At 40.7% G+C, this 13,124-nt stretch overlaps 1 protein-coding gene across 1 annotated transcript; it reads right to left on the reverse strand.

Moving 5' to 3' along the window:
- Positions 1–245: 245 nt before the first annotated feature.
- On the reverse strand, positions 246–8,868 carry LOC117283095 (poly [ADP-ribose] polymerase tankyrase-like). Its single transcript, XM_033755473.1, has 3 exons — positions 8,863–8,868; positions 5,486–5,573; positions 246–835 (listed from the first exon to the last, which is right to left on the reverse strand). The coding sequence occupies exons 1-3, from the start codon at positions 8,866–8,868 to the stop codon at positions 528–530; spliced, it is 402 nt and encodes a 133-aa protein (XP_033611364.1). The 3' UTR covers positions 246–527.
- Between the last annotated feature and the right edge of the window lie 4,256 nt (positions 8,869–13,124).

Genomic DNA, 13,124 nt, shown 5'->3' on the forward strand with positions numbered 1-13,124 from the left:
TGTTGTTGAACACTGTGATTGAAATAACTAATTCATACTTCTGTGTAATGTAAAAAAGTATTACATAGGCCATGAGATGACATAAAACGAGGTTGAGTAAATTTAAATACAGGTAGGCCTATAGTATTATGAAGGTACAGTATTACAGTACTGCTTTACCCCTGGGGAAAGAGCCCCCAGTACCTATTGGCTAGGAGCTTGGGTGGACCCCAGAACTGGTCTGGATGACATGGAGAAGAGAAAATTCTTGACCCTACTGGGACTTGAACTCCAAACCCTCGGTCGTCCAGCCCATAGCCAGTGGCTATACCGATTATGCTACCACAGCTCCTACTATCCCTTATGTAGCTCTTGGAAACACAGACAGATATGAACCTTAAATTCAGATATTGTTTAGTTCTGACAATTTGTAAAATCAATCAATAGTATTACAATTATGCATATAATGTATAACATCAACATTAAAGATACAGCCAATGCATTCCAAATTGATCTTGGTAAAAAATATTCTATAGGAATCAAAATCCTCACCCCTTGTCTTTTGCATGGACATCTGCCCCATGCTGCAGCAATAACTGTACCACTCGATTACGGTTGTATCCTGCTGCAAGATGCAGAGGAGTTGAGCGACGGCCATCACTAGCATGACAGTTGACATTCAGCGGGTTCAGCACGGTAAGCAAGCGATCCTCAGCTCCAGATCTAGCTGCTTCAAGCAGTTCTTCTTTCCGATGATCTCCAGTGAGCACAGGCCTTGTTGCAGCATCTGCCAGTTCCAATGCAGTTTTGCCTTCAGCGTTGCGAACATTGGCATCTGCTCCATGTTGTAAGAGGGCTAAATTTTGAAAAATATGGCATTACTCTGCTTGGCATATACTGTCCTACAACACTTGTATGTGGTTCTAGTGTTCATAAAACCAGAAAACACTGCCTGTAAGATCATGTACTTCATATTCATGTTGAAATCATGTCAAACTCATGTGCAAATTATGCAACAACTATGACTTCTGAAATCCATTTTAATGCATACACAGTATGGTAGTGTACAGAAGAGGCAAGCAGATACAGTTATAAGACACAGTGCTTTCAACTCTGAAGCGGGGGGGGGAAAGGAGACTTTAAATCTCCCAGCACCACGAGGTTGGCTGGCGGATTTAGCCAAGTTCACTGTCAAGAAATATAGATTTTAAATCTTCTGGTACTGCAGGGCTGGTGGTCACATTTTAATCAGGCGTAATAATATTAGTACCCAGAAGTGCAACACTAGATCAGCTAGATCACATAAATGCACATCACTACAATAATGCAAGACATCACCAGTAATGATAAATGTACAGTGGGTTCAAGTCCCGATGAGGATATTGGATTTTTCAATAGATCTAATCCTTTGAGCCACACCATGGCTCTGGGGTCCATGAAGCCTCTAACAGAAATGGGTACCAGGAATATTTTTGGAATGTTCTTGGAGTGTAAAGGGCGGCCGGCACGTAGGGCTGACAACCTTGCCACCATCTGTGAGCTGATTGTCTAGAAAATGTGGGAACCTCAGCATCTCACAACCCTGTGGGCCTTCACGGCCTGTTACAGGGATACCTTTACTTACTCACTTATGGAACATGAACATATATACCCAGTCCTGAAAAAACATGAAATAATTGCATATTATGGGTATGTTGATGACATACGATGGGGTACCCAAAAGAAACCGAACTAATTTTTTTGTGGGCAGAGCTTTTGTAGTACCGCGTTTTGCCGCTATGAGCGCATAGAGCTAACATTCCTGAGTCGATAAGCCACCTACCGTTGCTTCAGAAGGTAAGGACTAGTTTCGGCAGAGTTTATAGTGACAACTGTTTTGTGTGATCGTTGTTTTTGCAATGGCTGATTTTTTTATAGAGCAAGGTTGTCAGCCTTGTGTCCAACCCAACCTGGAGGACCAGGTCCCTGTATTTATGTTCCCAAGTGACAGGATAGCCCCATTATACCTACGGGCACTAGGTTCTCTTTTCATCATCTTATACTCACATGGCTATGGTGGAGGGTGATATTTCCAGAAGACATTTTACCCACAAAAATTGAAATACTTTGAAAAGAATTACACATATAATTTTAAGAGGCAACTTTCAGCAAAAACATTTAAGAAAACAAAAATAACAATGGAATCATGAACTGTCTTAATCCATTTAACTACAAATCAGTTTTCTATTAACCTTTTTATTAGTATTTATTATTCTGCAATAATGTGCAGCAGATTACTTTGAGAATGTGTGAAATTAAAATTTACAATTTTCTTAAGGTAGAACTAGGTTGTCTGAGCTTGAAACCACAGGCAAAGATATAAATATAAATGCTTACTAATTTTTCAATGAACATGACTTACAGGAACTCCTTAACTTCAAAGTGTCAAATCTCATTCCCATTTTCCATTGTTTAAGTCGTGCAAGGAAATAATAATACAAAAGTTATCAACTAAAACAGGCAGTTGAATAAATACACAGTATGAAACTTGATTCGTTCACAGACTTTCCATAGCGTGATTCCTTGTTAGAAAACAATTAAATAATTTTGTACAACACACTTCCTGAAAATTTATTTTTCGAGACGCTTAATTGTTAAATGGGGTAACAACAGTGTTGTCATGACGATACATAGCGCGTTGTTAGGTAATCAAGACGCGTGCTAATTAGGTGTCAGTTGTGATAGAATGATCATGAAATTCATACACGACGAATACTGCAATATGCTTTTAACCTTGGTAACTGTTGAGCTGATACCGCTTCAAGGGAATACGCTCCGCGTTATCATAATAGAGGTCATGCAGGTGCTAACGTGTTTCGACGATTGGAGCAACGTCTCCATGAGATAGGAAGTGACTGCAGGTCGTCTACAGACTGTACGGACACCAGCCAAAGATGTCATAATTACAGCTGTGGAGAGAGCCGTGAAGAAGGCACGAGAATTGGGACTTTCCCACCGAGGAACCCCGAACTACGTACATCATAATGATCAATTGCATCCATACCATTATTCACCGAGCGCACGCATGTTACCATAAGATCGTTCTCCACGGACGCCATTCTGTGGACAAACGAAGCATGTTTTGCCCGTGAGGGTGTATTCAACGTCCACAACAGTCTTCTCTAGTACGGGATAATCCTCATGCTATCCGCGAACGTGGGTATGCATCCCGCTCCATCGTCAGCGTCTAGGCTATCTAGAATCACCAGGGACGCTGTTGTGGTCCCCTATCCGCTACCTGAGATGCTAACTGCTCAGCTACATCGTGATTTTCTGGAAACTATTTATCGGGACTATTAAAAAATGTGTCCCTAGCTATGAGGCAAAGGCTGTGGTTGCAGCATGACGGAGCTCCAGCGCACTGTGGGAAAAAATGCCCGACGGTGGTTGAACGCATCCAAGAAGGTGGAACGGACGTCGAGTTCGGATTGCATGGCCTCCTTGATCGCCGAATCTAACTCCGATGGATATTTTCTTGTGGCAACACGTGAACGAGCAAGAGTACCTCCCTGGACTATCGAAAATCTCGTGGCGAGACTTCAGACAACTATGACAACGGTCGATACAAACATGTTAAGGCGTATTTCAGAGAATGCTCTGTGGTGTACTGCCGTCTGGCTTGAACTAGACAGATGCTGCTAGGAACAATTATTGTAACTATGAAGCGCCCATTGCTTGCGCCATTTGACGGTGACGTGCGTTTTGAAAACTAAACATTACAGGACCTACGCTATACAATATTTGCGACTCTTTTATTAGTAGGGAATCACAGTATGGTGAGCTTGTGCGTGAATTACGCTGTGTATATGAGCGGGAACGGGAGCCTACGCGCTATGCTTTACAAATGACGGCAAACTTAACCCAATACTCTGGGAACTGTGTCTCGGCCACATTTTCCCTTATGAATGGAACTTAAATAACCAGTTCCTTTCTATGGTTTTGTCCTCTTTCAGTCAGTAATGTCGCATCTTCTGATAAGTCTAGGGTGCCGACTATAGCAACGTTAATTTGCCAATTCAATCCACAGTAATTACGCCAACGTGACTAAACAACAGAATAGCTCGTAATTTTTTTAATGTCTAAGACATGTCAATGAATTTTGCTTAGATGGAGGTCACTCGTCATGTGAGTTCAATTGTTTTCCTTCACCTGGAGAAGGCAGTGTGTATTTCCACGTGTATCGTGTGGTAATGACTGCATTAACATATGAATGAGACCGTGGAAGAACTGGAGACTTGTCCAGATCTTATCTTCAGTTTCACTTTAACGGACTGTTTAATTATAAAACTTACAGGTGACAGGGTTTCTTCGACAACATGTCGAGGTACAATCATTATTGCGCCAGAGTATTTTATCCACTATTCATTCTCAGAATCCGAAAAGTACCGGTAAATGTTGTGTCATCTACATCAGTGTACGATTCGTATATGTGTCAAGGACAAGCAGCCATTGAGCAAGAATGTTTAGAGAGTATATACTACACTGTAGAAGCGTTTTCAATGGCAATTGTTCTGAAGGAAGACTTCCACCCTCATTTGGGGGCTGAAGTGATGTGAACGCGTTTAATATAATAAAAGAGCCCACGATGGTTTCCTTGTTGCAATTCACACTTCATATCGCTGCATTCATGATTAAAAGTATGAAGTAAGTTAAATGTGTACAGATTTTTGTTGGAGAACTGGAAGAAAAGAGGTCAACTGGGAGACCTATGCGTAGATGACAGAATTCTATGGAAATGGATCTTAAAGATAGAGTGGGAGGGTGTGAACTGGATCAATTTGGCCCAGAATTTGGAAGAGTGGCGGACTCTTGTGCATATGGTAATGCACTTTCAAGTTTCGTAACTATAAACGTCGGGGAATTTCTTGACTAACTGAACAAATAGGCCGCGCCATAGCTGAAGCGGTTAGTCGCTGGCAGCGGCGACCCGGGTTCGATCCTGGGTCTGGTCAAGTGGGATTTGTGGTGGACAAAGTGGCGCTGGGGCAGGTTTTCTCCGAGTACTTCGGTTTCCCCTGCCAATCTTCATTCCACCAATTGCTCCACAATTACCCTCATCTATCATCTGGGGCTGGTACAATAGGCCAGAAGTGGCCGCAGTACAAGGGACTTAGTTCCACCCCACTAGCAATAATAAAAACTGAACAAGTATCAGAGTTTCGAAATTGACGGTACTCAAAGAAATAGGTAACTTTGCATTATACAGAATCTCCAAGAAATCGAAATTACAAATCAGTTATCCTGCATTTTGGCGACTCTAACAAACAGGAATTAAAAGTTTCTAACTGATGTAAGTCTCCATTTTAAAACTCTTTGACATTGGTGATTACTGTAACCTGAGAACAGGCTTCTACATGTAATATGTTTAAATTGTAGATGTAAAACTGCGTTCCACATCTTCAGTTTGAAGACTTGTATTAGTTTGAAAGCGACAATACATATATGTCTCCAAATGTATTTGACTTACTTATTGTCAAATGTACATGTATTCCATACAAATACGTTCTATGCCGTAAGAGTCTCAGGACTGTGAACAGGTGAACGGGACCGAAATTCTACATTCTAACTGCACAGTGTTTTTAGAGTTGCAGATTAGGCGGTAGGGTCTAAAGTTGTCCATGTGCTTAAGTAAGCACCACTCATGACGATACATGGTTGGTTGAAATACAGCTCCACGCATTCTTAACCACGGCATTATAAGAAGTGGTTAGTTTCACACCCCGGTCACCGTAACTCCTGGTAAAGAACTTCCGGTACTCACATGTTAAGAGGCCAAATGGGTCCCAGAGCCAATCTGAACGCTTGATAGAAGAAAAAAAAATCTCTGGCCCCTTCCGGGAATCTAATCCACGCTTCACGTCATACAGCTGGAAGGTTGGTCACTACTCAGACTGAGCTATTCCAGTTCCACGGACAACAAATACAAGCATACTAACATTCAGGTAGAATATACAACTGCAATCTTCTGTGCATACCATATTCATTGACCTAACATACTAACTGCTTACAAAACCTGTGAAGCTCTTCGAACCTATCCAGAAGTTCTGAAGATATAAATTCACTTTTATTCTATTCAAACGGAATATTCCATTCTACAACAGCACTCAAAATTTGTCCACAGCTCGTGGCCTTTCTTCAAGGACAACAAAGTTCAACAACTCCTTGAAATCCAATTATTGACTTTTTTTGTGTGATGTTTTTATTTTGCTCTTTCAGGGCCAAGTTCTAGAGCGAGCAGCAATAATAATGATTATAACATCCTTAATCAGCGGTTTTGGTAGGTTGGAAAAACAGGCATGCGTTATATGGTAATGCTGTAAGAATATAAACAAAGCGTGGGGAAGAACAGTACCGAAAGAGACTGCGTAGTTCTTTAGGACACGCACGTGTATAGCGTCCTATTGCGTAATCTCAAACACGAAGGCTCCCTCTGCGGGGTCTATATTTTCGTTAGCCGTTTTATAAGGTGTTACAAGGTAACATTCCTGAGAAGTGGTTATCTGTACGAATTTCCTAATCTCGCTGATCTCCTACATGGAAATGCCAATCGTCTGTCAAAAACAGGATTCTAAATTACGATTTTATTTTAAGCCTAACAGCGAAGTCATTGCATTGATATGCCAGGGCCTCAACTTTAAAGACTTTTAATTTCGCCCTGAATAAAATTTCTTACGCATTTCCAGCGATAAGCCCTACCTCACCCTCAGTGATTTGACCATCATAATAATATTTGGTGTCGTGCACATATTATGTATCAACTTTTTTTTTTTCTTGGCACTACAGCCCCAGTGGGCCTAGGCCTACCTCCATGAACTTCTCCGTTCACTTCGGTTTTTCTAGATCTTACACATTCGGTAGGACTCCTTGGGCGGGTGATCAGCTCGTCGCAAGGCCTCTACCTGTACACAAACACAGAAAAACGCGCACACACAAACTAAACATCTATGCCCTGAGTGGGATTCGAACCCACGATCCCGGTTTCAAGCGAGCGAAGACAGTACATGCCTTAGACCGCTCGGCTATCGTGGCCGGCGATTACGCGATTGATACAATATCATAATCACACCATCTGCACAGACTTCCGTTGTTATATTACGTAAGTTACAAAAATACCTGTCCTCATATTCGGCCGTACTTGCACGATTTTTATTTATTATTTTTACAGGTATAGAAAAACGCTAATAATATTGCGTTAATTCTGGTAGTTAATGACGTAATGGATGTCGTGTCAAAAGGCACAAGTTCATGGTCACTATTATGTAAAGTGTTCCATCTTTATATAACTACCGTCATCTTTTCCTTACTTCACGTATAATTTACCCCACAGCTCCCGGCAATTCACTTCAAATGAAGTTTGAGTTCCAGGTTCGTCCTACTTCTAGCACTTCAGATTAGGAGAACAGTGGTGTCGGGGGTTCAGTTTTCTATTTTTCAATTAACAGTTAATGTGAAAAATTTGGAATAAAAAATATTGACTCTTAAGGACACCACTATAAAACAAATTAATAAACCGAGGAAATACATCATGGCACTGTTAACACCACGATGAAGGAAAGACAACTGATCTAACTTGTCAAATCTGAAAAATTCCACGTCATAGCTCTGGGGGGTAGGGGTTTGACTGTATATCTCTGCCTTTCTGTTCCCCAAGGCGTTCCCTTGTCTCTGCCAATCACCATGAAACAATAACTTCATACGGTGTTCCATAAATTATTCCATTCTTAAAACCAACATAGAACTGGAATAAATACGAAATATCCAAAGCAAACAGTTTCATATAAAATATTTTGTAACAGAATGAAAACAGTGAACTGTGGAGGGCAGTGACACAGGGACGGCCAAAATTAACACTGGAGTTCTATTTACATTGACACTTTTTGTATCGTCGTATGCTTGTGTTTTTGTTTATAATGTTAATTTCGGTATCTTTGTGACTTCATGAATATTCTACTCACTTGACGAAACCGTGGTCTCTGATAGTTCTGCAGTATTTAAAATTGGTTCATAAATTATTTGACAACGCTGAATTAATTACAGAGATCATCGAAGTAAATACGATGATATTCATGTGCTATGAGACGGAAAGGGCTTGGGGTAGAAGAGGCTTTAATTTGCTGGTAAGTAATACCCCATCATAGACCGCGCCATAGCTCAAGCGGTTAGTCGCTGGATTCCCATCGCGGCAGCCCGGGTTCGATCCCGGGTCTGGTCAAGTGGGATTTGTGGTGGAGAAAGTGGCGCTGGGGCAGGTTTTCTCAGAGTAATTCGGTTTCCCCTGCCAATCTTCATTCCACCAATTGCTCCACAATCACCCTCACCTATCATCTGGGGTTGGTACAATAGGCCAGAAGTGGCAGCAGTACAAGGGACTTAGTCCCACCCCACTAGCAATAAAAAAAATATCCCATCATTCGGTTGAAGGAACAAAGGTAAACCTCTCAGTACAGTGTATCCAGTGAGAACACCTTTACCTATATTTGAACTGCTTTGTTGCCTCGTATTTGCTAAGACTGTGTCAAAATGAGTGTTTTCACTTAATTCTTCCTCCTCCACTACAGACATAACTGTTATACAATCATGAAAACGAAAAAATGCGCCAACGGAGAAGCTGGGCAGTTGACGTATCAAAAGCAGGAGAAGCTAAGAGACGCAGCTACCCTTCAAATCTCAACTTTTCTCGTGACAGCATTTTTAGTAGACCTTATGGTACATACTTCTTCAATACGAATTTATGTTTAGTAAGACGAGCTGAAATTTATAATAGTCACAGTTCCTTGGCAACTTAAGAGACCCATACCAAGAGAACATTCACAGATATTCACAAACTGCTATTCAAATACATACCTTCATATGTTCCTGTATTTCTAATAACTAACTCCATGGAGCTGAGCCCTTCTTGAGAAGCCCCCAGTTATGCAGCAACTCAAGAACTTCCCAGAATTTTTTGGAACCCAAAGGTTCATTAGCGTGTTCACAAGAGCACTCCACTGGTCCCTATCCTGAGCCAGATCAATTCAATCCATACCATCCTATCCTATCTTTCTAAGATCCATTTTAATTTGTTCACCCACCTATGCCTTGGTCTTCCCAGTGGTCTCTTTCTCTTTCCATCAGGCTTTCCCACCAATATCCTATATGCATTCCTCTTCTCCATCATTTGTGCTACCTGCCCTGACCATCTCATCCTCCTTGACATCATCATTTTAATTATACTCGGAGAAGAGTACAAATTATGAAGCTCCTCATTATGCAGTTTTCTCCAACCTCCTGTCACTTCATCTTTCTTCGGTCCAAAATATTCTCAACACCCTGTTCTCAAACGCCCTCAGTCTATGTTCCTCCCTTAATGTCAGAGACCAAGTTTCACGCAGATACAGAACCACAGACAAAATTATGTATATAGTTTTGTGTATTCTAATTTTTATGTTTTTGGACAGCTGATGAGAAGACAAAAGGTTCTGGACTGAATGGTAGCAAGCATTACCCGAGTTCAATCACCTCTTAATTTCCTTCTGAATAAGGTTTTGATTTGTTATCGTCGTTCCCAAATATCTGAACTCTGCCACATTTCCAAAACATCTGTTTCCTGTCTTTATATCATGATTTTGCCCTGCATTTTGGTGATGAGACAGTAACATATACTTAGTTTTCTCTGTGTTTACTTCTAGGCCAACCTCCTTACTAGTGTCAATTAAAGTTGGTGTGTTTCTCTTTATAGCATCTACATAGTATATATTATCACCCAGTAGATTCACATCACTGGCATAGACGGACAGCTGATATGTCCCATTTAATTTCAGTCCAACCTGGTTTCCTGGACCCTTCTAATGGCATATTCTAAAGCAAAGTTGAAAAGGAGTGGCGATAAAGCATCTCCTTGTTTTAGACCATTCTGGATAGAGAAATTATCAGACAAACGTTTACCTATATGGACTTTACCATATGTTTTGTTTAAACACATTTTAATCAGCCTGACTTGTTACATGGGTACCCCCAACTCTATGAGAATACTGCACAATACTTCTGTCCTAACTGAATCATAGGCTTTCTTGAAGTCTACAAATAGCTGATGTACTGTCTCATTGTGTTCCAATTGTTTCTCCAGCATCTGAAGAATGCAAGAAAAAATCTAATCAGTATTTGATCTGTTATGTCAAAACCCACACTGATGATCCCTAATAATTTCATCTATATGTGGAATTAACCTTGGAAGAAGAATATTGGATAAAATTTTGTATGAAGTTGATAGCAGTGATATCCCATGATAGTTACTGCAGTCAGTTTTTTCACCCTTCTTATGAACTGGTACAATAATAGACCCTTCCACTGATCAGGCAATTTTTCCTTATATCAAATAGAATGAATTAGCTTATGGATCTTAGAACGTAATATTTAACCTCATGCTTAATTCATTTCTGCCAGAATTTGATCACTACCTGGCGATTTATACCTTTTCACCTTTACAATAGCAAGTGTAACTTACAAAGACTCTGCTTAACATTACTGACTCTATGTGCATTCAATAACTGAGAGAGGCAGTTCTTTCTCCCGTCTATTCAAAATTTTGTGGGGATCTGCAAGCAGATCACCATTCTCACCCTTTACTAAATTATTTCTACGCTGGTAACCCTTCTTAAATTTATTTATTCCTGTATACAGGTCTCTAATATTCTTGTTCTTATTCTTGTTCTTATTATTCATTGCAAGCTCATTAATTTTGACTTTCAGATGTTCCCCCTTTTTGTTCCTGAAATGCCTGCTGACTTCAAGCCTTATATTATTCAGATTCAGCTCAGGTTCTGCACTGCAAATTGGCTTCTTTCCTTTGATCTAACAATTTCGAGCATCCTTCTTCAAACCATGGTTTATCCTACTTCAATTTATTATAACCTCCACTCTCTTCGGCTGAAATTTTGATATTCAATCAAATAGTTTCACAAATTTCCACCTCAGCGTCTAAGTTTTCCAAAGCTGCGAACCTATTTGAGAGTTCAACATAATTCTGATCTTTACCCTACATCTCGTTTAATATCCTGATTGTGAACCTTTCCATAAGAAATCTGTGCGTTTTCTGTTTGCTCACTGCCAGTCTCTCCTTAAATTTGTCATCATCTGATAATGGTCATTATCACAGTCTGCTCCCCCTGAATGACCAGACATAAAGTAACTGGTATACAGTGTTCTCTGTATCAAAATATGGTCAGTTTGATTGTGAGTCTTACCATCAGGAAATGTCCAAGTAAATTTATGAATATTATGATGTAGGAATATTGTACTTCTGACAATAAAATTTTGGATGTGGCAATGTTACTTTGGTACTGAAATCTCCTAACGAAAGTTCGCAACTTTCATGAGCGAACCTGCCCTATACAGACTTTTTACATTCCACGTAACATATCTCATGCCCATTATCCTTAGCTTAGATTGTTTATCCAAAGAATCCATCCAAGTCCGATGTCCTTTGTGTCATTTCGTAACAAGCTTATTTTTTTTTTTATAGTGAGGAATATTTAGCCACATGCCCAAACACCAAGCTGAAAGACCGCCCTTTGTCGACTGTCCGCGACTGCTTATTCAATATATTCGTAGCTACTTTCCATCTCTGAAGCCGCCTCCTCCATTCGCAACCTGAGGACGCGGCATGCCGTGGTGACAAGGGACCCACTTACCATGGCATATTTCTAATGCGGTACGTTAAAATTATAAATTACCCATATTTCCTATCCGTGTTAAGTTGTATTTGTTCTAAAGTCCTTCATAAATATTTCTGTGGATATGCTTCTTTCACTACTAGACAAGACCGTAATGAATGTGACAGCATACACGAACTCAACGGCCATGAGATCTTAAAAAAACTTAAGGAGAACAAACACGTTTCTTTGCCTCACGCCGATGGCTGGAATACAGAATTAGTGGCCGGTGAGCGTTTATAGTTGGGAGCTGCAAGTCATTACGTAACATCTGCTCTTGGGGGTGTCGAATAATTGTACATCGCGTAACGGCCAGCAGTCTGCACGTTCCTATACAGCAGGTGACAGTCGCGTGTTTATTCCTGTATGCTATGGTGAGAATGTATTTACCAAGTAACTGACTCCGTGAAGCAGCATCCTTCTTGAAAAGCTAACAGTCGGTCATCTACTCAAGGCTTCAATCTCCCTTTTGTTAAACCGTATGTGTCATTATCTTCTGCGCAAGAGCCAGTCACTAGTGAAAGTCTTGAGTCAGCTGAATCCAATCTGCATCCTCAGATCTTATATCCATCTCCAAACTATGCCTAGATCACCAGAATCAGGTTTGCGTAAGAAAGATCTGCCTGCATTAATTGTTAAGCAATAAGACAACCATCAAGTGCAAGAACTCAAACTAAAACTTGAGTAAATACAATCGCCTTAATACGTTTCAATCCCACAGAACCACCTTCAGGGGCTCGTATGACTGTATGCATTTGCCATCTGTTTCTTGCTGCTTCATTTAATTATCTCAGTGACGCGTTTAAGAGCAAATTTAGGAAGCTCCTCGGTGTGTAACGATCTACAGCCTTCCATTACTTCCAGTCTCTTGGGTCCGGATATTCTTCTCAACAGGCCTTTCTCAAAGAAACGATTAACTGTTTCTGAACCTCATCTTTACTAACCAGAGATTTCTCGTTATCTTTCATTAGCTCCAGGCGAATGACGGGGTAGTATCTGGAAACCGACCACGACTACTCACTCCCTCAATCACATACATTTAAACGAATGTGTTCATCCTTGAATACCATCCCACCCTAAGTAACCTCTGTAACATATTGTTGTTGTTATTGTTATGGTTCGACAGCACTTTGTTGGACATCGACCGCTCTTTCAGTTTCTTGATCCTATACAGTCAGTAGGGCTCCTTGGACGGGGGATCAGCCCTTCGCAAGGCCTCTGCCTACACAAAGAACAACACAAACACAGAATAAACGCATAGAGACAACCATGCCTTGAGTGAGATTCGAGCTAATGATTCCAGCGTCCGAGCGAGGGAAGAAAGTTCATGCCTTAGACCGCGCGGCCACTGTGATCGGCCTCTGTAACTGGTACAATATCATTAAGTAACCTCCTATCCATCAGTCTTTGTTAGTT

The sequence above is a fragment of the Cryptotermes secundus genome, unplaced genomic scaffold (genome assembly GCF_002891405.2).
Source record: "Cryptotermes secundus unplaced genomic scaffold, Csec_1.0 scaffold629, whole genome shotgun sequence".
In the NCBI taxonomy this organism is placed as follows: domain Eukaryota; kingdom Metazoa; phylum Arthropoda; class Insecta; order Blattodea; family Kalotermitidae; genus Cryptotermes; species Cryptotermes secundus.

Coding starts and splice junctions, on each gene's coding strand:
- LOC117283095 (XM_033755473.1), bottom strand. Junction 836..5,485: donor ACATGTACATTTGACAATAA/GTAAGTCAAATA, acceptor TTCAAAATTTAG/CCCTCTTACAACATGGAGCA.